Source organism: Muntiacus reevesi, chromosome 13 (assembly GCF_963930625.1).
Source record: "Muntiacus reevesi chromosome 13, mMunRee1.1, whole genome shotgun sequence".
In the NCBI taxonomy this organism is placed as follows: domain Eukaryota; kingdom Metazoa; phylum Chordata; class Mammalia; order Artiodactyla; family Cervidae; genus Muntiacus; species Muntiacus reevesi.
In genome coordinates this window covers 28,001,167-28,028,533 of record NC_089261.1, presented here as the reverse complement: position 1 = coordinate 28,028,533, position 27,367 = coordinate 28,001,167, and the positions used below count along the sequence as shown (strand labels likewise).

Genomic DNA, 27,367 nt, shown 5'->3' with positions numbered 1-27,367 from the left:
AGGGACCCTGACAGGAAGTAGGCTGTGGGGGTGCTGAGAGGAGCACCAGCCGGCTGGCAGGAACAACCCTGTTCTATTACCTGACCAAGGGAAATTCTAGCACATTCTCTAAATGTATTTGTAACATGAACAAGCAAAATTTCTCGTGATTCCAAGTCTCTTGTTAGAGCAAAATCAAAACAAAGTCTTAAGGTTAGTGAAAGCTGGTTGTATTCAACAAGGACCTTTGGGAACAGAAGAGAAAGAAAAGAGACATAGCAGACATGGGCCGTCTGCGGAAATCAGAGGCAGCCACAAACAGAACTGTTAGGTTCTGGGGCCTCATAGAACCCATCAATACCCTCCACCTGCCTCAGAAGCAAAGAGAGTTGGTAAGAAGTTTCAAAGCCAAGTATCCCCCAGGCTCACAGCACTCCACTCTACCTGGCGGGGTCACAGGCGTGGGGCTTGGGCCACTGGCTGGAGGCTTGCTTCCCAGGGCATTCAAGGCACCCGCCTGAGACACGGTCTGCATCACCACAGGGCCAGGAGGGCGCAGGTAGGACTGCCCAGGCGCCGACACAATCTGGAGCACGCTGCCTACAAGCAAAGGGCACAGGTCAGTCACGAGGTGCCTGTGCCTTCCACCCCCCCACCACACCCACTTCCAAAGGTACAGAATGAGGCGAGAAACCAAAAATCCAGAATCAATTTTACTCCAATGAGGCAACACAAAGTTCAGTTTGCTGGAGAAAGACGGAACTACTTCATTCACAATGAATGAAAACTCTAAGGATCAAAGACACTTGGCTTAATGTCAAGAAAAACTTCTCCAACTCTTTACAATGCCAGATTTCAGGCAGCAAGGCAGGTTCCCACTCACTGTCTGCTCCAAGCCTGAGCCATCATGTGGGGGGCGGGGGAGTTCCTGCCCCCAGATCACACACTGGGTGCGTGCCAGCTGGTCAAGCTGGATGAAGAAATATCAAAAATCTCTGTGGCTCTATAAACACTGTTTAAGAAATCTGCCATTTTCAGCCTCTGTGTGATTTAGTCCTGAAGTCTTTTACTCTGGAAATATACTCTACAAAAACTAGAGTACACCAGAAATTCTTAAGCGATGGCCTTGCCCTTCTGGTCAAAAAAGTGGAGAAATATGGAGTAAACCAAATGAAACCATTTTTTTGCTGCAGGTTTTCTGGGGGCCTCCACTCTGCTAATGTGTGACCCTTGTGTCCACATGGAACACCCCAGACAGGAGCCGTGAACGACATGTCTGGGGAGGCTGCTTGGGGAGGTGGCCGGACTCCACCTCTGGGATCTCTGGCCAAGTCACTGAGGATGAATTTTAACATCCCACTCAAACTGCATCCCCTTGTTTCCTCTGAGAAGCAGTTACTGCAGGAACACACTGCTCTCAGCCAGAGGTGGTCTGGAAGTTTTAAAGTCTGTACATAAAAGAAAATAATTTATCCTATGTAAATTGCTAGTCTTTTAGTGTTTTGAGGGCAATTTACCTCATGCCAAAATCTGAAAGGAGCATTTCTATTTTGATTTTTAGAATAGGGAACTGTATTCAAAAAATTTTTAAATTACTATCCTCTATGTAATATGGACCAAAGCAGGCCACTGGGTGATCTACCAGTCACCTCCCTTGTCTTCAGAATACCTACAAGGTGAGACTCATTCAGGCCACTGCCAGGTGAAGCACCTGCGCTGCAGGGGCAGGAATCACAGCTGCAGGGGGGCACCCTAGTCAAGCCACCACCCACCAGAGAGCCTCACCTTGGAGCTGCAGGGGCTGGCCGGCCGTGAGCTGCCGGAGCTGGCTGTGTGACAAGGTGAACTTGTTGCCTTGGAACTGCAGCGTCACGGGGGTCTCTGGCTGGGCGACTCGGCTTGGCGGGCCTGCGAGGGAAGCCAGCTGGGCTATTTTGACCACCTCCCCACCTGCAGAGATGCAGACAAAACGGAAGTGAACACTCTTTGGAAGGGTTGGCGACTGGTATACTGACAATCACTTGTCACAGACAATGACCATCTGTAGCAAACTAAAGTGTCACAGGAACGTTCATTAGGTATTGCTTTCTAACACTTTCAGAAGATATTTTAATAGAAAAGAAAAAACAATTAGAATTAACACCAGGTTTTAATGGTCAACTTACTTAATCCTAACTGGTAGAAATTTTAGAGTTATCAGATATTAATAATTAACCAAACCATTAAGGAACATTTTACTTTTCTTTCCAAACAGGAAAAAATAGCAAACATCAAAAGTAGCAGAAATGTACTGGTCATACACTTTGAAACTCTCATATCAACCTCTTCATTTCAGAATACTTTTAAAATGTGAGAAAGTACATATCCAATTTAGCTCACAGAGACAAATGAGATTTTATCATTACAGATATAAAATACAGAACTAGCTTCAATTATACCTATAATCTTTTCAAAATTCGGGAATGTATTTAAGTACATAAATACATCACACTTTACAATATAATAGTCACACTAATTTGAACTAGATTGTAGGATTTGATCTATAATTTTAACTGTGAAAAAATGCAAAATTTAACACTGCTTAAATTCTTTCAAACAGAACTCAGATGAGATCATTTGTACCTAACTCAAGATACTACCTTCAAGCTGGAATTGAGTAACAGCTTCAAAGGTTTCTTTAAACCCAATGGTTGATATTTGAGTCTAAATGTTCCTCCCATGAAAATTCATGCCAGAATTATTAGCGATACTATAAAGAGAACAGTTAGCCAAAGACTAGAAAAACACCCAAGGATATATTGCCCACAGAAACCGTAAACAAGGGAGGGGAAACGGAAAAGGAGACGCAGAGATCTGTGCATAGAAACATGACTCTCCCATGAGCTCCCCTCAGTCCAGAAGTGGAGGCGCCAGAGTGAAAGGTGGCCTGGCCCCTCACACTCCCCTAAGCACGGCTCCTGCAGTACACCCCATGGAACTACTACCTCAGGCCAAAAACACCCGCAAAACACATGCAAGGCCTCTCCTGCCCTGGGCAATGAACCAGGGTAAGTGCTCTTCATCTGCTGGCATGAAAGAGAGAGGCGTGACACAAGAGAAAACTAACTTAACTCAAGGTCTCCTCGTGACCCTACTTCCCTCTCCTATCTTTCCAGAGAGGCCTCAACATAACTTGCTGCACCAACAAATAAGGTGCTCTAGGTGGCATCTGAGAAGTAGCATAGCCCAGATAGTTCTGTAAGTACACTTCCGACTGCAGTATGGACAGAGGTAGTAGGCTAATCACACGGGTCACAACAAAAAGTTCTATTTAAAAATGTCAGTGATCTACTGCAAAACGTCTCACTTAAGTAATAACTCATTGCAGCTTCAAATCTGGGGATAAGCCAAGAGACTAGCAGGAAGTGGGAGTGCAGTTCACGGGTTTTCCTTCCCCTGCCCTTTGCTCTCCGAGGGGCCCTGGAGGCTGACAGGATGAGCCCAGGGCTTGCTAAGGAGAAATGCCAGCCTCAGCCACCAAGGCGGAGCACAAGCCCAGGAGGGAAGCAGAGCTGATGGATGGGGCAGGAGAAAGGACAGAGAGAGGACAAGACCCTGGACCTTGGCCCTGAGTGGGGCCTCCCTCTTCAGGCCAAGGGCTGGAAAGGACAGTGTGGTGAAAGGCAGCACCGGACACAGGGTCAGGGAGACGAAGGGAGTGGACAGCAAGGCTCTTCACACGCCGCTCATCTGAACACAATGTCCTTGTGCAAAGAGGTGGCAGACCCGGGAGAGGCGAGGCCACTTACTCGGCAGGCGCGCCTGGGCCTGCGAGGTGAGCACCAGCCCCTGAGGCAGCGCGCTCTGCCCGGCCGGGTGCGAGGGGGCCTGGGGCTGGGGCTGGGGCGGGCCCGGGGCGGAGGCCGGGACAGTGGTCTGAGCCCGCAGTTTCGCAGGATGGGCTGGGCTAGGTGCTGTGCTGAAGGTCGAGGCAGGCTGGTGTCTCGGAGCACTGGTGGAGGCCTGAGAGGTCTGAAACGGGGCTGCTGCCGCTGCAATTGATAAGGTTGGTTTGTGCAAAGCTGTTAGAGGATCTTCATACAATGCAGTATTAAATCTGAATTTTACAGAAATAAAACAAACAGTATTTCTTTCATACCACCTCTCAAATGAGAAGCTCTCCCTAAAAGGGGGGTGGGTGGCCTATAGGATGAGAAAAATCTAATTTTTTATATGTCACCAGCTATTTTCACTTCATGTTCACCACCCTGCTACATGGTATGTTTCTGGAGTAAACGGAGTGTCAAAAGTCGGCCCTTCAGACGTATCAGTGAGAACCATGTCCTCACCACACGAGAAGGTAGGCAGCCCTGGCACCCCCAGCTTCTTACAACAAGCTGCTCTGGCATTTATGAAGATCTCAGAAAAACACAGTGGACGTGACCCCACGGATAAGGGTTACGAGACTATTACCTTTTTTGCCGTTTAACCCTATCCTTCTTCACAGTAACAAGCAGGTTACGTTGAAGTGGTGGCACAGAACACAAGAGCAGACTTCCTCAGAAGTTTCTTAAATGACTTTGACGTGTATTTCCCGACATAGAAAAGAACGTTTCTGCTGAGGTACATCTTCACCATCACATCAACAGTGACTCAACTAAGAATGCAATGTCTTGTACAATTCAAAGACATGAAAAAAACTAAAACTCATGTAAGAATTACACATGGCCTCCTGAGAGAGCCAGAGCAGACAGTCCCAGTCCTGCTCAGAGGAGTGGTCACACATCTCCATGGGGCCAGGGAAAGTGCGAGAGGAATTTCTTCCACAAAAACCCTTTGTGATGCCGAGCACAGCCCCCTGAGAGGCATACCTTTTGCATCCGGATTTGCAGAGAATGTGGCAATGGGTGGCCGTCCTCGAACGTGGCCCTGTGGCGTGGCCGTGGCTGCGGCAGGGGTGGCCGTCCGGGGTGGATGTGTGCTGGGGAAAGCCACGGTGCGGCCCTCGGGCTTCTGGCCATACTGCACAGGCTGGAACAACCTGGACGCCCGTGTGCATGGGCAGGGAGAGATGAACACTGCTGAGACGCGGAAGGCAGGGCCCCCTAGATGGGCGCTGGGAATACAGGGCCACCTGAGGGCAGAGGGAGTCCCACCCTAGGGCAGTTTAAAAAATGGGGAGATTTCTAAATACAGTATTAAGAAGCATATGCTCATCAAGGACAGGGGGAGGGGCGCTTAGTACACAAAAGTGGTACCTCTACCCCCAATGCTTAGGCAATGTTCAAGGGTGAATGTGATGGCAATTTTTAGGTTCCCATGAATGTGAACTAGAAAAATTATATCTAACACAAAGTCCATTAGACTACTCTTTTGATTAAGAGTCAAGTAGAATGAAAAATCAACTTGCACAATTAGGTAACAAGAAACAGCAGAAATGATAAAGGAACCTCATAGGTGTCAGTGGGGAAAACTATAAAGGGGGAGCCACAACACAAATTCCCTGTCTGACTTTATCACAAGGCAATGTGCTCTTCATGTTTCTTTCACCTAGAAACCATAATGGCAGGAATTTTATATTTTCAAAACCCCTGTGCAATGCAACAGGTGGAGACAGCCAGCAGAAGCAACTAAATGAGGCTGTACCAGCCCAGAGAGGACTCTGGCTTCACTGCCCAGCTTTGTATTTAACTGAGGGCTGCAGGCTCCTACGAGTGCAGGCAAGGCAGCTGAGGGCAAGGCGGTCGGACCCAAGTCATCAAGTAAGAAGGCAGTAAGAACAGGTTGCCAACTGCAGAGCTGGCCCTTTTCTCCCTAAATCACCAACCTGCTTTTTCCTTTGTTTCTGACTGGTGCCCAGAATTTTGCATAAATCCAACTCATGGATTTAGCCTACCTCGTCTACCTCAAGTCATTTGTGTTTTGAGTTCATCATCTAGGGTGCCTGCTCCGACTAGTCTCATGGCACCTGCAAGATTTCCCTTCTTGCCCCTGATGCTGTAGCCAGGGTGGAGTCTCTGCCAGACCTCAGGGCCCCAACCCCACCCCCACCCCACTCAGGGACCCCAATCCCGCCCCCACAGTGCCCCCTCTGCCCTCCTACTCTGACAGCTGCCGCTAGAGCCTGCACCAGGTTACAGGCAGTCTGACTGCACCATCTCTGACCGCCTCCCCACAGAGAGCCCTCCCAAAGCCCAGTGCTTCTCCGAAATGATGAAGGGCTACTCTTCAGGCAGCCAAGCAGCCACACTGGCCTGTCCACACCTGATGTTTATCCCAAAAACCAAGCACACCTGGGCATTTCCAGGAGAAGCAGATAACCAGATTAGAGGATTATCCTTTCTCTTCACAAGCTGTAGCCCAAGTTCTCATGTGGAAACCCAGTCATCCCAGTTCTCCCTGAGAGGCCAGGGTCTCTCTCAGCAGGAGGAAGAGGGGATGCCACCCGGATCCCACAACCCACAGCCAGAGGCAGCCGGTGAGCAGGAAGTGTTGCTCCACACCATACCACATACCTGCTGGGCTTCAGTCTGACGGCCGCTGGCCTGCTTGTCGGCGGCGGCGCAGTGAACAATTCCTCAAAGAGTTTCCGCGTCACCTTCTTCTTACCCAGCAGTTCTGCCTCATGGTGAGTCATTTTATTTTCTAAGCCAAGAAGATCAAATATAGAAAGGTCCGTTTCCTAAGGGAAAAAAAGAAAACAATTTTGCTACATGAGGCAGGAGAAAAAATAACTGACTAGGAATCAAAGTGGATTCCAAACTGGGAAGGACAGGCCCCGACTGGCCATCTTCCCGAGAGGCACCTGGTGGGACGTGGTGTGCTCGGGTCCGCTTTTTTTTTTTTATATGGACCATTTTTAGTCTTTAATGAATTTGTTACAATATTGCTTCTGTTTTATGTTCTGGATTTTTGGCCATGAAACATGTGAGATCTTAGCTCCTGACCAAGGATTGAACTCACACTCCCTACATTAGAAGGTAAAATCTTAACCACTGGACCACAGGGAAGTCCCAAGTTCCCCATCATTAACATGGGAGTGATGGCATGTGGTCATCCCGAGAGGCGGGTGGGAAAGAAGAGGGTGGCACTTAGAGACAGAACAGACTCAGCAGCGGAGAGGAACGAGCCTGGGAGATGCTGGTCTAAGCAGACGGAGATGCTTGGTCTTATCAAGGCGGAGCTGGGAAGAGACACCAGCGTACTGGTGCGGGTGTGGTGGGCATGTGGATGTCTCTGTGTCCAGAGCCCTGGGGAAGCTTGCTCCACCTGTTCTTCTCTTGGGACTTTCTCACTCCCACCAGGATGGCGGGAATCAAAGAGGAGGCACAGCAGGTGTGGGCAAAGAAGTGGAGACATGAAAGCCCTCATCCCCTCACACATGGATGGGGATGGGAAACTGAGCAACTACTGTGGAAAATAGTCTGGCAATTCATCTAAAGGTTAAACATGGACTCAACACACGACCCCACAATTTTTCACCTGTCACACACGTGCCCACAAGAAGAGAGCCCCATAGGAAGGAAGTCCCACACCCACACAAAACTTATACATGAATGTGCACTCAGTGACCAAAAAAGTGTAAACCACCTATGTGTCCATCAGCTCGCGGACAGATGAACATAATGTGGTCCATCCAGACAACAGAGGAAAGAGATTATGACACATGATGCAACATGAATGAACTCTGAAAACACTACGCTCAGTGAAGTAAGCCACTGATGTGAAATATTTGGACCAGATGAATCCACAGGGTCAGACACAGGTGAGTAGCAGGGACGGGGAGGGAGAATGGGAGTGACAGTGTGTGTGGATTTTCTTTGAGGCAATGAAATGTTCTAGCATTAGCTGTGATGCTTGCACAATTCTGTGACTATACTAAAACCAGCAAACTGTACATTTCAGAACAGTGAACTTTATGGTAGTGAATTATCTCAACTAAGCTGTTTTGAAAACGAAAACACAACATAAAAACTTCCATTCATGAAACATTTCCCCACCCGAGCAGTATCTCAGGTAACCTGCTTCTGACTCATCTTTATTTCTCATGGATCAGGTTTTCCCTAACTCAACAAAGAACATATTAAGAGCAGTGATCACAGTGGCAGCACAACATCCCTCACACTAACTCACCACAAACTGCTCACCAACCGGCCCCTTCTTCAGACCATCATGTACATAAACTGACTCCTCACAAGTGCCTGGTATGGTGAGGAGACCAAGGCCAACTGAGCACCCAAGGCCGCACCCCTGACGAGGGAGAGCCGGGACCTCCACCCCCAACGATTTGGCCCCAGGGTCATGTGCTAAACCTGCACAAGTCTATCCAGGCCACAGAGCTGGTTCCCGTTCCTCAGTGTCTGTGAGACCTGATTCCTGGTCCTCCGGAGTAGAGGCAGCAAAGGGGAACTCAGGCACTAGCCTGCCAGTGGCCTGGCTGGTCAGGTCATGCTCTCAGGTCAAGTCTCTCTGGTGGAAGCCAGAGTAGGAATGCCGGTCCCTGAGGGCATGTCCCCACCCTGCTTGGAATCACCTGACCTATCCCAATCTGTTCTGTTTTAAAATTTGGGGTTTTCAAAAACTTTCATTACCCCCAAATTCAAACACAGAAAGGTATACAGCTATTTTTTTTTTTTGGTTAAAAAGCAACCAAATTTCCCCACCTAGGGATAGTTGTGTATATATGGCTAGTTGCTAGCTGTATCCAACTCCTTCCAACCCCCAGGGGCTATAGTCTGCCAGGCTCCTCTGTCCATGGAATTTTCCAAGCAAAAACACCAGAGTGGGTTGTCATGTCCTTCTCCAGGGGCTCTTCCCAACCCAGGGATCAAACCCACGGTGGATTGTTTACCACTGTGCCACCTGGGAAGCCCTAGGTATAGCTACTAATATTTTAATAAAAAGACCTGGGTCCCTACCCCTAAATTACACCTATGAAGGCACCCTCTCTGTACCTTCCAGAAGTCTCTGTCGAGCGCCTTCAGGACAAGCGAGGCGGAGCGGTACTGCAGCGGCCCTGCTGTGTAGGAGGACTCCGGGAGTCGGGGCGCCACCAGTCCAGGGTGGTTGCAGATTCGCTGCAGCCTCAGGAGGATGCTCAGCACGTCCACAAAGTGCCCGCTCTTCAGCGCTTCCTGGGTTCTGCGCATGCGCGGGAAGAGACAAGAGCATTGCCAGGGGTGCGAGCACGTGCCAGCCGGGCTTCTCCCCGCTGCTGTCCCCATTCTACCAACGCACGGCTGGTGCATCCCCTTGACCTGCTGAGTAAATCTGCCACATGCCAACCCACCTCCACGAGGTTGTGGTTCTGAGATTCGCTCACCGCCCCATGAGAGAGTATGGGAGGCCAGAGAGCCAGGGCATGGGTTAGACATGGGGGCACTCTCCAGGGCATGCCCCCAAAGAGCACCAGGGCAGGCGTCCCGAAGAGCCCAGGGGTCTGTCTGGGTCGAGGAAGGAATGCCCTGCCTCCACACTAGTCCTTGCACACTGGCGCAATGCCGTGCTCCTCCTGGGCCGGCTATGGGCAGAAACTCTGACGGGACCAGGGAGGAGACAGGACTGTTGAGCCTGAGAGGCGCGTGGCCTCCAGCTCCAGACGCCCATCTCCCGAAAACGAGCCTTCTGAGAGACCAGAGGGGGCCCTGCTCCAGGCGGGCAGAGAGGGTGGTGGGGCGCACACTCACCCCGGCTGCAGGATGACATCCTCGTATAAGGCCTTCTGTCGATTGGAGAGGCGGCATTTGAGGACATGCTCGTATTTCTTCGTCAGCTGCTTCTCCACGTCTCTCTTAGTTCTCCGCAAAATGAAGGGCTGTGTCACCTGAAAAGAGAGCGCGCTCCATTGTTGCCTTTCCAAAGACGGTGTCACATCCACACTACGTCGGGGGCCCGCAGCCGCATACCCGGTGCAGCCGGATGACGACTTTGTGGTAGTAGTCCTGGTTCTCCTCGTTGGGGGCCTTCAGGGGGAAGTGCAGGTAGGGCCTGGAGATGCCCGGGATGAGGAAGTGCACCATGGTCCACAGCTCCAGGAAGGTGTTGTGCAGGGGCGCGTCGATGAGGAGCAGGCGCTGCTGGCTGAGCAGAGGCGGAGAGACGACTCAGGCTGGGCACAGAGTTGCTCTCTCTGACCATGCTCAAGGAGAGGGACGGTGACTGTGGAGCCCGCGTGCGCGTGTGCATACACACACGCGCTCGTGCACATACACACGCGCTCGTGCACACAAGTTAATGAACTGAATTAAGCAAGAGCTTTGGGTCTCCTCAGCCCTCAAGTGCTGGGACAGAGGTGAGGGGGAGTCTTTGCAGCTGAAAGGCCATTTGGGGGAACTGCAATTCCCTGCAGTTCCTCCAAAGAACCTTCACATCAGCAACAGAGAGCACAGGGCACACGCAGGGGCAGTCAGACCTCTGCAGGGTGAACACGGTCTCCCAGTGCCGCTCAGTCATGCCCTTCACGCGCTGCATCTCATCGACGACCAGGCACTTCCAGCGCACCCGCGTGAAGGACGCGAAGCCCTTGAAGAACTGCTTGTAGGACGTGATGCAGATGTTGAAGCTGTTGGGCTCCGTCCACTCCTGCAGCATACAAGCCAGGCCTTACCACACAAGCCAGGCTGCTCAGGAGCAAGCCGCTTGGAGAGGACTCACCCCCCACTCACCCTGTCCCCATCACTGTCACTCCACTCCTTTTTCTTAATAACTTGCTGCCACCACAGAGAAAACAGCCGTTTATATTTTTAGGATCTTTTTTCTCTAGGAGGCGAAAGCCCTCGTGTGGACAAATTAAGAAACTGCTTTGGGGGCATTAACTATTGCTTTTGAAAAATATATTAGCACACAGTTTCCTGAAGTGGGGCTTGTTTTCATGGTATATAATCTTAGTGAAGGAAACATATATTCAGAAGCTGACAGGAAACATGAATAGCTATGTTGCAACTGATTACATTTAAGGTTTTAAAAAGCAATAACCAGAGACAGTAAAAACAAAAAAGAAAAAGCCAAGAAGAGACACCTTAAAGAAAAGATACATTTTTTAGTAAGTACTACTCAACACAGTTGACTTTAACCATAAGCCAAATTTTTCTCTTCAATGAATAACTGTGATCTGGAACATTTACTCAGAATCTAGTACTAGAAACTACTGGGCAGAAAACAGAAACATACAAGTCCAAATTTGTTTCAGAAGCTCTTCTGTTTGTCACAAATACTCCTTATAAACACGTCCGTGGGAATTACTTATGGATTTGTAATTCAGAACTCAGGATGCATCACAATTTCTCATTTCTGACTATGATAACCAACAGATCTATGATTTAAAAGGATGGCAGCCCCTCCAGAGACTACCTGAGCTCTGGGGGTGGGGGTGTCCCTTCACTTGTGGGAGGTAAGCATAAGCCCTCCAGGGGACCCCTGCAGGCCAGTTTACTAGGTATGGTCTGTTGCTTCCAGGGGCTCCAAGTCCAGACAACTACAAGGTCTGGGGTCTTGCAAATTAGTGATTTACAATAATTACACTAACAGGCACGTGCTAACACTTTGAAGTTTGCTTTCTACAGAAATTAAGATAGTTTTCTGTTTCATTCTATTTCACATTTAAAATAACATACCTGTCTCTTTGCCTTGAGTTCTCTATGGCTGCCAACATACAAGAGCGTTTTGAGCCCTGGACACCAACGCTTCAACTCCAGCTCCCACTTGAGTACGTTGCAGCTCCTCACAACGACAAGGTGAGGGCCCCAGTTGCCTACAAAGGAGACAGAAGTTTCCTCTGTAACAAAAGCCATGTGTCCAGTCCAGGCGCCCAGCACTGTGCCCGGTGAGCAGGTGTGTGGGAGAGCCCAGGCATGACTAGAGCCGGCATCACCAGGGACAGAGGGCTGTCCTCTGTCCTCCCTGCAGAGTAGGACAACATGCTGCGTCCCCACTCCCAGCGCCGCCACAGGTCACACTCCACAAAGGTGCTGAACAAGTAAGCGCCCAGTAAAATGAGAATTTATTCAAAACCATGGACCACTAATGTAAGTGGGAGAAGAACCCTCATCTACACAAAACGATGCTCAGAAAGGAATAAACCTCAGGCAGGAGCCCTGCACCTGCTCACCAAGCCCCCCTACCCAGCATGGCCTGCCGTCACCCCCACACTATGGGCACTGGTCCAACACTCATGCTCATGACGGTTGCCAACTGCTAGTCAGAACACACCCAAACCATCCCAACCCATCCCAAACCACACAGTTTCAATCTCATTCTCCAGAAAAGTAAGGCTGTTTAAATTACTAGAGTAATACATACATAAATTTCAACTCCTGTGCTATAAAAGAAACCTAAACCAAGTTAAAAATCAGGAATGGCAGACTTGGAAAAAATATCTGTAACGCACACATCTATATTTGCTAACAGCTGATATGCAAAGCGTATACTGATCCTTAAAAAGAATCATCCAAATGCGAGAAAATATATGCATACAACATGACTGACAAAGGGTTAACATCCAAAACATATAAACAGTTCATAGAACTCAATACCAAGAAAACAAACACCTCAATCAAAAAATGCACATAAGACCTAAACAGACATTCCTCTGAAGAAGACATACAGATAACCAACAAGAACTTGAAAATATGCTCAGCACTGCTCATTATTAGAGAATTGCATATCAACACTACAGTGAGGTACCACCTCGCTCTGGTCAGAATGGCCATCATCAAAGAGTCTACAAGCGGGACTTCCCTGGCAGTCCAGTGGTTAAGACTCCATGCTTCCAATGCAGCAGGCACAGGTTTGATCCCTGGTCGGGGAACTAATATCCCACATGCCACACAGCGTAGCCAAAGAGAAAAGTCTACAAGCAATAAAAGTTGGAGAAGGTGTGGAGAAAAGGGAACCCTCCTACATTGTTGGTGGGAATATAAATTGGTGCAACTGCTGTGGAAAACAGGTGCGCCTTGGAGGTCTTAAAAAGACTAAAAACAGAGCTACACCACAAGATCTTGCAATGCCACCCCTGGGTATATATCCAGAGAAATCTCTAATTAGAAAAGAGTGAAGGAAGCTAGGAAGAGAAAAACAAATATCCTATAATATCGTATAATGTGGAATCTAGAATACTGATACAGCAGAATTTATTTGCAAAGCAGAAATAAGACACAAACGCAGAGAACAAACATATGGACACCAAGGGGAGAAGGGGGTGGGGAGGAATGAATTGTGAGGTTGGGTTTATACTATGTATAAAATAGAAATTAATGAAAATCTACTGCAGGAAAGGGAAATCTACTCAATATTCTGTGGTGATCTAAACGAGAAAGAAATCCAAAAAAGATAGGATATATGTGTGTATATATATAAAACATTCACTTCCCTGTACAGTAGAAAATAATACAACACTGTAAAGCAACTGTACTCCAATAAAAATAAAAAATATTAAATAAAAAAAGAAAGAAAAGATACTGCATCCAATGTCCACAGAAGCACTGTTTCAACAGTCAAGACAAGGAAGAAATGTGAATGTCTGTCAACAAATGAATGACAGAGATGATGTGGTATGTGTGTGTGTGGACACACACACAATGGAATACTACTCAGCCATAAAAAAAGAATGATATAATGCCATCTGCAGCAACAAGGATGGACCTAGATATTATCAAACTGAGTCAAGTAAGTCAGAGAGAAACAAACATTATGTTATAACTTATATTTGGAATCTAAAAAGTATATATAAAAATACATGTAACCTGAAAAAAATATTCACATACATATAACACTGAATCACTCTGCTGTACACCTGAAACTAACACAATAATGTCAATCAAACATACTTCAATCAAATGAAGGAAAAAAACCAGCCAAGAGGAAAATGAACAAGGAAGTGAACTAAAATTTCAGAAAGGACGGGAATTCCCTGGCAGGACAGTGGCTAAGACTCCACACTTTCAGTGCTGAGGACCCAGGTTCAATCCCTGGTCAGAAAACTAAGATCCCATAAGCTGTGTGGCAGTCAAGAAAGAAAAAGAGAGAGAGAAATTTCACGAAGGAAAAAACACAAGCAGACAATAAACTCTGAAAGGCAGGACTTCACGAGTATAGAAATGCAAACCAACCCCACTGACTCTTTCCTCCCAGTGAAAAACAAGATTTTTTTTCCACTAGCATTTGGCATATTGTTCCACTTCTGGAGAGGAGCAGAGTGTCCACAACTGTGTTTATGAACATGTCTGTTGACACTTGGGTGAAGCGGGGCAGGACACACCCCAGACTGCCCAGAGTGGTCACCACTGGGGATGGAAGCAGGTGCGTGTGGACAGCTGCAGCCTGCTGTTTTCTTTAAAAAGAAAAGAAAGCGGTGAGTTTATGAGAAATTTAATTGTGTGAACGTATCAGAACCCCTCAAACTCTCCTGGAACTCCCACTGTTCTTGAGGAAGTGGCACACAGTTTTACGGTCACTCAGTGGGGTGAGGGCAGACGGGGGAGCCACACCCAAGGTGAGCCATCCTTGGTCTGCCCGTGCAGAAGCGGGGCAGGCGGCAGAGGCTCACTCACCCGCCCTGCAGATCCCGCTAGAACCGCCAAGCACCTGCCTCTCCTCCAGCTCGTCAAGCTTCCCAGTAGCTGGCCCTCCAGTCTGTTCCCAGCACCAAGGTGCCCGAGGGACTCCTCCAACATAGCACTGACACAAACCTCTAAGGAGGGAGACCAAGGCCCCCACCGGGCCAGCAGACGGGCCTTCCTGGCTCTGCACCCTCCAGTCCCCACACCAGCCTCAATACTGCCCGTGGACACACCAGCAACTCCTTCAACCTCTGCACCCACCAGCCCCCTCCCCAAGCCCCGCGCTCAGGAGGCCATGGCATTCTCAAGCCTTTGCTCAAAGGCCTTGCAAGGCACACAGTACACAATGCCAATATGCTGCATCCTTAGTCACTGGGCCTGCTGCGGGCCTCCTGAGGGGGGCGGGCGCTTTGTTCTGGTCACAGCTGCACCCCCTGCGACTACAACACACCTGGAATGGGGTAGATACTAGGTAAGCACCTATAGAATGAATAACTGAGTCACTTGTTTGTTCAATTAATGAAATAAAATCCCCTATTTTTGGAAGTGTATGTTGGAAGTGTATAATTTCACGCTATTATGAATATAATAAGAAACATTTTTTTCAACTAAACTAGACAAGAGACACGGTAGCTTTTCTATCTTGAGATAATTAAAACCGATTTTAAAGTACTACACTGAACACTTCATGGTATTGGGTCAAAAACAAACATATTAACACAAGAAAAAAAGGTCCCGAAGTTGATGCACTTGTATTAAACGTAAGCTTTCAAAACTAAAGGCAAGGCAGAGTTATTCACTGAGGAAGCTAAGGTAACTGTGTCAGAATCCAGAGGGGCCACAGAGGAAGAAACCACTCCTGGGCTGAAGAAACCTCCACCCAGCAACTCAGGATGTCAACTCTACCAGCTCGAGTGGTCCCGCCCTGCTTCTAAAGCGCTGACACAGAGAAGAAGGGTCCCTGGGCGTTGACTAAGTGCTGGAACATGCATGAGCTTCTGTTGCCCTCCATCACTCCACCCCAGTTGCCAGCGGACCCTTCCTTTGGGAGAAGCCCACAAGCCCCCGTCCTGGTTAAAGACATGGGCACAGACTCATTTGCAGCCCCGCGGGCACGAAGGGTGGTGAACAGTGCCAAGTTGAACTTCCACGTGAGTTCAAAGAGGCAAGGGCTGAGGAAGCGGACATTTAGGGTAGAGGGCACAGCCTCCTATGGGGGCAGAGGACACCCCGACCTTCTGTTGCTGTGGAGATGCCGAGCCCTCACAGGGCTCCAGGCTACTCGCATGAAACTCTTCTGGGAAGGAAGCCCTGTGGGTGGCAGGATCCAGCAGAGAGACAGGAGGGCAGTGCTACTGAAATTACCAAGAGGACCGCTCCCCAACCAGTCCAGGGGCAGACTGCAGTGAGCACCCAGCCAAAAGGACTCATGCCAACGAGAAGTAGCACAGAGGCCCTGCTGCCTGCTCTGCCATCCACACTGGCGGGCAGCAGAACCCTGAAGTCACAAAGCCTCAGTCACAGCCGGCTGGATCCTGTATTACATTAGACTTAGAGAACTCGTGAGTTACTTGATGTAGTATCCATTGTGAATGCAAGTTTTGTTGGCTCCAGAGATGAGTGCTTCTAAGCCCTATTCTCTCAAGCCCTGGATCAGAGTGTGGAACAGAGAAAAAGGAACTGAGAAAAAAGGCCTCCCCACCCCACCCTCAAGCTAGGCGTACCACCCATGCTTCAGTCTCAGCAAATACAAACTATTTAAACAACAACAGTCTCTTACCTTCATTACAGGCTAGGTGAGCAAAAAAGGCAATGATCTGCACTGTTTTCCCAAGCCCAGCTTCATCTGCCAATATGCCATTGAGGTTCTTGCGGTAGAGTTTGGCCAGCCAGTCCAGGCCGATCTTCTGGTAATCCCTGAGGGCGCCGTACAGCAGGGCCGGGGCATTCAGCTTCACCTGTGGGGCAGACGGGCCAACACACACATCTCAGGAGAACCATTACGATTCTTCCTCCAAAGTGAAGTCAGAGCAGTCACAGGATAAGCCTACTGGAAGGCCACAAAGGTGATTCACAGATAACAGAAAAGGAAAGATCAGTGATTGCTCTTCCCGACAACTTTTGCCACTGGGAGGAAGAGCTGGTTTAGAAGGAGGAACCTTCCCCTCACAGGGATACCATCCCTCACGAAGGGCGCAGCCTCACCGCAGTGCTGATCCGAGCGCTGCCCTTGGGCAGGATGGCTTCAGCCACAGCGGTCACTTCCGCAATGTCCCTGGTATGAGGTTTCCCGACAATCACTCTCTCTGCAACTTTAAACTGGTCCATGATGAAGAGCGAGTCAATGAGAACCACATCCTTCCGACTCTCCCGGTCCCCTGGGCAGTCTTCCATGTCTGTGATCAATGGGAAAACGAGATTTGTGGGGTCAGAGATGCTGTGATAATATTACGAGCCCACTTAGCATGAAAAGAAAAAGAAATAAAAAAAGCATGAAAGAAGGAAAAGAAGAAAAAAGAGAAGAGAAAAAAGGAGTCGACAGAACCCAAATACTTCAAATACAGAACGAAGCAGCAAGTTTGTTTTTAATCCACCTTTATACAGCTAACAATGCTCTCCAGATAAACAGGTACAAAGTCTTATAGAGTCTGAAGGAGCACTCTGGAAGGCCACTGGGTGAAACTGGAAAACATCTGCATAGCATTAGAGCTAGTACCACTCACAGACTCAGAGACCGCACCTCTGCCATCAAGAAAGGAAGGATTAGAAGCATCTGAGTCTGGGCAAGGGGGCCAGCAGCCCCTCCTTGAGTCCGGCTGCAGCAAGGGGTCCGGAAGGCCCTTGTATCCCCACAGAATTCCTCTGGGCCCCTCTCTCGCCCACCCCCCCCCAACAGGCAGCCATGTCTACCAACCAGAACAGGTGGGGTGAAAACAAGTAGTAGACTCTATGGGGCATAGTCTGTGAATCTGCTTGGAACATTCAATAAAAGTCAAGTAAAGACCTTAAAATGGGTGTGCTAAATTAAACAAGCATAGCGCAGCCTGAATAAACATGATAAAATCGAGGTGACATACAATCTGGAGAAGGTTGTTTCTACACTGTTCACAACTTGATCAAATGTTCTGAAAACTATGCCAAGTTGACCAATAAAAATAAAAAGCACAGAACTTAATAATACTATTAACGTAAACTTTATATTAAATATATTTTCAACTTTTTCTTTCATCAGACTGAAAAAGGTAAAGGTAATTCTTAAACTCTATTTTAAGTGCCCTTCCTCTGTTTGGTATTTTGGCTTTTGTTTTCAAAGATGTCAAGACAGACCTTCTTCTTCACTTGTCTCCTCACTGTCAGGCTTAGGTTGGGGCCACTGGAAATTTGGCAGAAAGGCACCTTCATACAACTTCATCAAATCGATCAAGGGTAATTCAGCTGGAAAGGATTGCAAGAAGAAAGATTATTTTACACAAACCGTGTCAGTTGGGAAGAAAGGCCCTTTGGGAGAAGGGCCCTTTTACACACAGTTGGCCTTGAACAACTCAGGGGTTGGGGTGCTGACTCTGCAGAGGAAAATACGAGTACGACCCCCAGCCCTCCTTGTAAGAGGTTTCTTCACAACGACCATGGATCGCAGACATTGTAGTCTTTACTACTGGAAAAAAAAAAATTCTACGTGTAGGGGGACCCACGCAATTCATACCTGTGTTGCTCAAGGCTCAACTGTATATTCCTTTCCCTGACTTTAAAATAATTCCTTGGGAAAAGTGTGTATTTTCTAAAAGCACATTGAATTTTAAAAAAGCTAATAATGATTGCCCATTACTAATACAAAGTATAAGACATTTTCTTTATAAAGTAAGGATCTTTGAAAAGAGAAACTCAACTTTTATTCATAAAAGAATACTCCTAAAATAATCCAAATACAACTTAATAAACGTACATAAAATCTATAGATTAATAAGTGAAAATATAAAAATATTACTAATGGAAATAATTGGTGGAGATGACACATAAAAATACAAAACATCAAATAAAAGTCGAGTAAAAATGTTCAAAAAGGATGATTAAAGATTATTAGCCTCTCTGTATAAAGAGCTCACCCTAATTGGTCAAATAACACAGCAAACTAAAGCCCCAGTTACAGTGGGAAAGGGATATGGAGCTTTCACACTCAAAAGATACTATAAAGGGCTCATGAAGTATTTAACTGAACCTCTCCAGAAACCAGTGCACAATCGTTCCTCCATCACACCAGCAACCATCTTAAAAACTGTAATGCCGGACCAATACACTGAGTCAGATACTCTCAACACTGCAGGTGGTGGTATAAACAGACTTATTTTTCTGGTAACCAGTATGAAAAGTTGAAGGGCTTTAAATGTCATGCCCTCTAATGTCATTATTTCCCACTTCCATGGGTCTGTCTGGGGAATTAACTGGAAACTGGGACTTCAGGTTCATGTTCAAACACAGTTCCACATGGTGTTACGTGAACTGTGAGCTAGGTGTCTGTGACACATAAGCTTTTCTGCATATTTACTGTATGTCAATAAAACTGGTGGTCAAAATAAGAAATGCCACAGAGAAATACCCTAAAAGAGCAGTAGGAAAGGCACTACCTGTTTAAGACTAATATTCCAGTGACTAGACTTGCTCACAATTTAAACTATTCATCACAAGAGGCTGACAGGTAGATACGTGATAAAGCCAAGCAGAGGAAATTGTGGAAGAGAGGTGGTAGGTACATGGGTGTTCATAATAAGGTTCTTTACTTCTCTGAATGTTTGCATAACAAAATACAGGGAAATGTGCATATACATCATATAGTGGCTATCAAAGTAGGAACAAAAAACAGGAGAAACAACGGAAAAACTACTTCATCAATTAGATAATTTAGTAAGGTGTCTTAAAACAAACTTAATTCATGGAATCAACAGCTTTCACATATAAAAACTAGCTTGCAGATATAATGGAAGAAAAAGATACTACTCAGAAAGTATTTCTATACTTCTTTAGATAGAAAGTATTTTAAATACTTAGAATTAAAGTTTCAAAAAATTCACATCTACACAAAGTGCTGAAAGTTTCGTGAAAGGCATGAGAAGAGACCCAGCCAGGAAGAGGCACGCTGTGGAAGGATGAAGATGCACCCCCAGTGACATCATTCATGGCGCTCACAGGCTGGTCAGCTTCCCCCGGTGGTCAGGGCTAACCAGGGTGACCACCAGACAGCTTGAAATGACAGTGAGTAGCTTACAAGGCTCCGCTGTAGGAGAAGCAGATGCTCATGGACCACCTCCTCTGGGGAGACCAGCCACTATGCCGCCCTGTTCTGGGGATGCTGGAACAAACCCCCAGAGAAGTCCCTATGTGAAGAAGTCCCCTGTGTGAAGGGGCTGGGGCTCACCTGCCAATAGCCAGCCAGCTAGTTGTGGGGGGCCGGAGGGGCGGGGCATGGACCGGAAGCTGGGCCTGCTGATGGCCGCATCTCTGCAAGACCCAAGCCAGAAGCACCCAGCTGGGCTGCTCCCAATTCCTGCACTACAGGACGTGGTGGAGGAGCTAAAGTTTCAAGTTAACAAACTCTACCAAGTCAAGGATGCACACAATAATGAGAATGAAGGAGAAAGGCCTACAACAGGAACGTAAGACAAGGTGAAGCTCAAAGATTAAGAGGTGAAACTGAACACTGAATGTGAACCAGTCATGACCAGCCACCACAAGCTACTGTCTTTCCAGGTGAAGATGCCCCTCTCAAGTCAAGAACAAGTCAAGTCAAAGGCTAGGGAATTCCCTGGTGGCCCAGTGGTCAGGACTCTACGCTTTCATTGCTGAGGGCCAGGGTTCAACCTCCAGTCAGGAAACCAAGATCCCACAAGTTGTGCGGTACAGCCAAAAACAAAAAACAACAAGTCAAAGGTGTCCACCATCAGCACTTTTGTTGCTACACTTTACTGCAAAAATGGTAATAAAAGGATCAAAATTATACAGAAAAAATGTTATTCTTTAGGGATGAAGAGGTTGTAGACATTCAAGCAACATGAGAATTCAGCAGTGTTGCTGGATTTAAGATCAACAAATAAAAATCAACTTCATTTCTATACACCGGCAAAAAATTAAAATGTAATCTTAAAAACAGGCCATTTGTTACAACTTTTAAAAATATAATGTACCTAGAACTAAATCTAACAAGGATATACAACCAGAAAACATTAGTGGAAGCTATTTAAAGAGACCTACGTAAATGGAGAGACTATTTGATCACAGTTTTAAAAAGCTCTTCATAGAGACATGGTTCTCACCAAACACCCACTAACTCAACTACATTTACATCAAAATCCCCAATCGGTTCTCTGAAACTTGATAAGCTGATTCTGAATCATATCTGAAATAAGCCCAAAATAGTCAAGGCTCTCCTCAAAGAAGAATGAGGCAGAAGGCCTGATCTAGCTAAACCTCAAGAATTATTATAGGGCTTCCCTGGTGGCACAGTGAATAAGAATCCGCCTGTCAAGGCAGGGGGCATGGGTTCCACCCCTGGGTGGGGAAGATTCCACATGCTGCAGAGCAACTAAGCCCCTGGGCCACAACTACTGAACCTGAGCACTAGAGCCCTGCTCCGCAACAAAAGTAGCCACTGCAATGAGAAGCCTACACAACCACAAAGAGCAGTCCCTGCTCGCTGCAACTCGAGGAAGTCTGCACGGTGATGAAGACACAGTGCAAACAAAAATAGTAAAAAATAATTTTTAAAAATAGAAGTATTATATAAAAAAAAAATATAAAGCTGGAACAATTAACAGAGTGTAGTATTGGTACAAACCGACCGACAAAACAATAAAGGTCCCAGAAAGAGCTGTGCGTATCAGAAAACCTAATATCTGAGTTGACGCTGGGCATCACTGAGGAAGGATGGCCATTTCAAGAGGCACTGGTACAATCTGTAATCTATTTGGGTGGGGGGAGAAACTGCACTCTTATTTCACACTAGAGACAGAACCAATTTGTGGTGAATGAAAAGACATTAGTATGAGAGCAAAAGAATTTTAGACAACATGGAAAGATCCTTTTGATCTTGAGATTAAAAAAAGTTTTTTTAATCAACACTGACAAACTCAGCTGCACTAAGATTAAGAACATTCATTTCTCAAAAGGCATCGTAAAAAGAATGAAGATCCACCCCAAACCAACTGGAAAAAGGTCACCACGACAAATGTCACTGACAAGGAAATGTGTCCAGAACATGTGAAGAACACCCACCGTCAGTACAGGAAAGAACATGCAAAACCAAGCAGGTAGAGACAGTGGTAAGAAGACACTGCACCTTGTGGGCAATGCTCCCCCACCACAGGCTGACAAGAACAGGCGCTCCTGAGGTGTGGGGCCTGGGACAACCACTCCAACCATGACAGGACACCACCTCAGACCCCTCTGCTCCAAGCAGACGCTCCCGCACGTGCGCACAGGAAACACTGGAGTGATGCACACAGCACCGTCTATCAAGACAATGCAGGGGAACCACCAACACCCCCACCAACAGTACAACTGACAACCCGTGACATGGACATACACACTACACTTCAGCAGTGAGAATTAATGAATTTATAGCAACACACGACCAGGGAACAGAACTGAGAAAAGCAAGTGGATGAGCCTCCAGAGTGGTTCTGTGTATTCAAAGTTTCAACATACAAGCAAAGCTGTCCATAGTTCAGGATTTACATGCCTGGAAGGGGACAGACTGAGCCAAAGAAATGCTAAAGGCAAGTTTCAGGCTGGCAGTCACCTCTGGGAAAAGGTTACCCCACACTCTATCCAACCCTGGGCAGTGTAGTTGGCTACAATAAACGCAATATATTTGGGCTTTTACACCTTACTCTTAAACATTTATAATGTCTCAAATGCTCAACAGAGCACTTTCAGTAAGCTGCTCAGAGCCTACCTTCTTTGGCTAGATTAGACAGCTCTGTTTGGTGATCCACGATCCCTTCATTCGCTTCTTCCTCCTCAATCGTCTCTTCCTCATCTTCCACTGAAACGTCATCACCAAATGTCATAGAGAGAGACTCCATGTCAACTTCTCTTCAGCTATTCATGAAACACTACAAGGCTCCAGAACTGTTTCACACAGCTATTACAGAAGTTAAAACTAAGTGCTAATTTCTCAGGCTGAATCCGGAAATGATAGTATATTAAGTGAGCAAAAAACCAGGGACCATGCTTTACACTTTCTCTTCCATTTCAGGGTGTGAAATAGAGCCCGGTTTTTCATCACATGATAGACCGATTCAGGCCAAAATAGGAAATGACGTGGAACTTCTTGTCCACCTGCAGAGTGCACTACAGAAAAACCCACAAGCGCTTTACATGGCGTCACTGTGAATTCACCAGCACCATTTTGGAGGCTCCAGCTGAAAACTCCCGGAGCTCAGCTCCTGTCCTGCACCCCTGCCCCCGAATCCTGGTGGAGAAAAGGCCACCAGCACCCACAGCAGAATTCCACCCACCCTCGGGCCACCGCCCATCTGAACTGAGCCCTCATGACAGCAGGCCTTCCTTCCCACTAACTCCTCAATACTACCACCTCTCCTCCCTACAAACAAAAAGCATGCATGTGTGCGCGTGCACACACAGACACACACAGCATCCGACACCCTCCCTCCTTCACAATCCAGCTCCTCACTTCTTCACTGCAAAATCCCCACCATCCACCTAGGAACCTGGCCCCCAACAGCACAAGCCTCTGAACCACTGACTCTTCCAGGCAGGGCCATACTCGACACCCTGGGGATACTGAGCGAGCTTTCTAGCCGCAATGTCAGAGAGCCCTGCCGACAGCCAAGGGCACCGGGAGGGGGACAGACCTTCATCATCGGTTAAAGAAGTGCTTGCTTTTCTTTTTCTTCCAGATATTCCCGAATCCTGAAACGCAGAACAAAAATCGTTAAGCGTGCGATCTGAAAACACAGAGTGAGAAACCAAAGCAGAAATGCCTATGCAATATGCACCTAGAAGAGCTGGGAGCAGCCGTGACAGGTGTGTCCACACCAGACATAGGAAAGGTGCAGAGGAGGCAGAGCCGGAGGGAGACTAAAGCCACGCCCGCTGTGTTCAGCTGTGTCTCCCCAAACTACCAAAGTAACACCCAGGTGAGCCTGAAGCTATGAAGAACTCGCTTTATGCCCAGGGGAGACTGATTTCATAATTAAAGAGAACATTACTCATGTCTACAAGTTTCTCCAGACACAAGTAACTCTGCTTTGTCAGACACTGTATTTCACTCACACCACTTCCATCCTCTCATGCAGTGACACGACAGTCCCGAACTTACCAGAAAGTTTTCCGGTAGTACATCAAGTCCCTTAGGTCTCAACTCTTTTCCTAAAGAGACAGGTAACATGATTCGTTTTCACTAGGGCTGTGAAAGAGGTGACGTTCCTCACACAACCAAGGGCACCTCTGCCGCGCCCCCTCCACGAGCGGAGAGGACAGCAAGGGTGAGGCCCGCCTCCCCTCCAGGCACACAGAGTGGCACAGTGCCTGCCCCCCCTCCACATGCGCTCTCGGCTTTCAGCACTGATGCTTCTGCAGAAACCCAGTCTCCCATCTGGCAAAGTTTCTATTTCAAGATGTGTATGATCTTACAGGTCCATGCCTTTTAGCAAGGACTACCTCTTCACCTGTTTCCTCATCGATAAAAGAGAGAAACTATCCCCTCCCCCAGCAAAGGCTACCTCCTGGGTGGCCAGTGACTAGGCAGCTACTGTGGAGCAACACGGGAGCAGTGAGATAGTTAGAGAGATGGGGATCCCGACGGGCCAAGCCGGGGGAGTTCGCCTCACTGTCCTCAGTTCTGAGAGCCTGACAAAGCTGATCTCCCTGTGGGCACGGACTCATACTAGCAAATCTCAAAAGAAGTGAAATACCAGGACCAGGCTGCTGAAGGGAGGTCTCCCTGGGCAGGCTCCACAGGGGGCCACAATGTCACAGGGAGACAATGAGCAGAGAGTCCAAGCAGACACAACCCGCAAAAGGGAAGACTTTTTAAAAAGTAATCATACCTTTCCGGGAAACTTTCTGTAAATTTAAAGCCTTTTTCCTTTTTTCTTCTAATTCTACTTGTAGTTTTATTTCCACAACCTAAACGCAAAGAGTTAAATAAATAAGCATGCTATTAAGGATGTAAATTATAAAAGTTTTATATTTGAAAACATTAAAACTCGTAGGCCAAAAGCTCAACTGCCCAACCTCACTTCAGACTGCAGCTGACACCTGAACAACATGGGTTTGAGCTGTGCAGGTCACTGGTGCACAGAGGTCCTTCAGCGGTAAAGCCTACACAACCGCACACTCGGCAGCTGGCTGAACATGACAGTCACACGCTCGGTGGCCAGCTCAACGTGACAACCGCACACTCGGCGACTGGCCAAACGTGACAATCGCACGCTCGGTGGCCGGCTCAGTGTGACAACCGCACACTCGGCGGCTGGCTGAACGAGCAGCCGCGAACCCACGGACACAGGGCAGATGACGAGCTGTACACAGATTTTCAACTGCACATGGAGTCAGTGGCCTCACCCCCATGCTGTTCAAACAGAAATGTTCAATTTGGTTCTCTTTCATTACGGTGTGTCAGCTGCATCCTGCCCAAATTCTATCAGACGGTAAGATGAGCACTGTTACGGAAAGGAAGACAGAGGAGTCATTCTGGACATAGGAATCAGTCTTTATTGACATGCGTGTGTGTGCTCAGTTGTTCAGTCATGTCTGACTCTTTGCGACCCCTAGACTGTAGCCTGCCAGGCTCCTCTGGCCACTGAAATTTCCGGGCAAGAATACTGAAGTGGGTTGCCATTTCCTACTCCAGATCTTCCCAAACCCGTGCCTCCTGCATCTCCTGCATTGGCAGGTGGAGTCTTTACCATTATGCCACCTGGGAAGCCCTTTAGTGACCTGCAACAGAGGTCTGTCTAAAGGGCCCCTCACGGAGGCTCACAGACATCACAGAGCGCGTAGATCATGGCCAATGGAGATTTTGATGCACAAAGAGAAACAGGTAGAACCAGGTCTCTTAACAAGCCGACAGCCCAGTGGTGCCACAGCTGTGCAGGGACCCCAACTTTCTAAATGACACTTGGGGCTCTGCCTGTGGGGATTCTCCAGCACAGAGTCAGGCACGGTTCAGAAGCTGTCTTGTCAACTCTGACACAGTCTATGATTCCAGGACCCCATCAGAATGTCAGAACTTACCTGTTCAATATTTGACCAAAAGTACTCTATTTCTCTAGCAGTCGATGCAGCTATTCGCCTCAATCGGTTCTGTTCTTCTTTCTTCCCCCTTTCCTCCCGAAGCTTCTTCTCTTCATGATGACGAGCTACAGTTCTGACAAGCTAGTAAGTAAAAGTTCAAGAATTGTATGTTGTGCCCTGTGTCATGCCATCAGAAAAAAAGATATGCTACATTTTCTTAAAATCTTCTCAGTGCATAACTGCATGTAATTCACAGAGAGATGCACCCTCACCTGCATGCATAGCACAGAGGAGAAACACTGACTCCAGCAAAAACCACTGCCAATGTGCTGCTTGGCTTTGCTACAAGTGTTATTTTAGCAAGTACACATATTTTTCTCTAAAATGGAGTATCACACTGCTATGTTCTGAAATACCAAAGAACCTGATTTAAGACCCTTTAGATTCACACCTTCCTGTCATCTTCATGGACTCAGCTTCACTCTATCAAAACTATGCGGGGAAAGCAAGGGTATTCAGAATTCAGAGGAGGGACGTGGACAGTCTGGCACACAAGACCAATCTCAGTACTGAAAGTATAGGAAATATGAATCTAATCCAGAGGAAGAAACACACAGCAGTGGAGGGAGAAACACCTGGCTTGGAGCTACACACACGCACACAAGGACAGCTGCTCTGCACTCTGGGACCTAAAAGCCCTAGAAATCTGCCACCTTCCACACTGTGAGCATCAGCAGTAACACCTCCCAGAGGTTCTCCCCCAGGCTGGGTGCCTGCTTTGGGAACAGAGAGAGGGAAATGAATTCTGACGCAGAAATGGAGAGAAGTTAGATGGGAAGACTAGGCAGCATGGAGCAGGTAGCCTGCCAGCAGCCTTAAGGCTGGGCACGAGTGCCTGAGCTGCCCTCCAGGCAGCTGGCCTCTTCCCCTTCCTACTCTTAAGCCTGGATCTGGGGGGCTGAAGGCACCCTCATGCCAACTGTCAGGTGAAACTGGCCAGAAAAGAAACTAAATGCCAGGACAGAACTGCAGCAAAGGAGCTGGGTCTGTTCCCAGCAGTCCATGCTGGAGCCCTGAGGACAATCCTCAGAAAGGAATGACAGAGCAGGTACTCTCTAGACAACAGGATATTCTTCATCCACATCGTGAGTCAAGAAACCCTTTAGAGACTGGGGCTGGGAGACCTGCCATGTACAGCACGCTCCATCCGTAACACCTCCCAAGGCTGCCTGAGAACTGTGATTGCCTGTGTCCCAAACCTACCTTCTTAGCAGCGGCCACCTTCCACCTCCTCTCCTGGGCGAAGTCCGTGGCCATCCACTGCATCTCCTCCAGCAGGTAGTCCCAGTGTGATTTGGGCCGTGGGGCCTCCTGAAGTTTGGGCAGCCGTCGGAGGGACCACAGGCCTTCCTTCCTTAAATCTGCTATGCGCTGATGGATCTGGTTTTCCTGCAAGGAGCATCCAGCACACAGTTCAGGTGCATGCCACTAATTCACACTGAAGCTACAATCCTGCCCATCCCACACACATGGGGCAGAGCGCCCAGACCAATACTCGTGGCAGAGCACTTACACATAACTGCTTAGTCAGCCAACAAACA

At 47.7% G+C, this 27,367-nt stretch overlaps 1 protein-coding gene across 11 annotated transcripts in view; it reads right to left on the bottom strand.

The window, feature by feature from the left end:
- Positions 1–27,367, bottom strand: part of EP400 (E1A binding protein p400) — a 108,564-nt gene that overhangs the window by 38,368 nt on the left and 42,829 nt on the right. For 10 of the 11 annotated variants that reach the window (XR_010658861.1, XM_065904543.1, XM_065904544.1 and 7 more), the window contains 19 exons: positions 27,030–27,215; positions 25,767–25,907; positions 24,578–24,656; positions 23,848–23,897; positions 23,381–23,438; positions 22,459–22,548; positions 17,841–17,948; positions 16,719–16,909; positions 16,294–16,471; positions 11,571–11,707; positions 10,370–10,539; positions 9,864–10,038; positions 9,645–9,781; positions 8,913–9,099; positions 6,474–6,640; positions 4,830–4,999; positions 3,768–4,010; positions 1,765–1,929; positions 424–579 (listed from right to left, as the gene is read on the bottom strand). Coding sequence is in view for 10 of the 11 variants with exons in the window: in XM_065904543.1 (XP_065760615.1) it covers positions 424–579; positions 1,765–1,929; positions 3,768–4,010; positions 4,830–4,999; positions 6,474–6,640; positions 8,913–9,099; positions 9,645–9,781; positions 9,864–10,038; positions 10,370–10,539; positions 11,571–11,707; positions 16,294–16,471; positions 16,719–16,909; positions 17,841–17,948; positions 22,459–22,548; positions 23,381–23,438; positions 23,848–23,897; positions 24,578–24,656; positions 25,767–25,907; positions 27,030–27,215 (2,788 nt within the window). In the remaining variant the exon portion in view is untranslated. The remainder of the gene's footprint in view (positions 1–423; positions 580–1,764; positions 1,930–3,767; positions 4,011–4,829; positions 5,000–6,473; positions 6,641–8,912; positions 9,100–9,644; positions 9,782–9,863; positions 10,039–10,369; positions 10,540–11,570; positions 11,708–16,293; positions 16,472–16,718; positions 16,910–17,840; positions 17,949–22,458; positions 22,549–23,380; positions 23,439–23,847; positions 23,898–24,577; positions 24,657–25,766; positions 25,908–27,029; positions 27,216–27,367) is intronic. The other variant, XM_065904552.1, reaches the window with a different exon arrangement.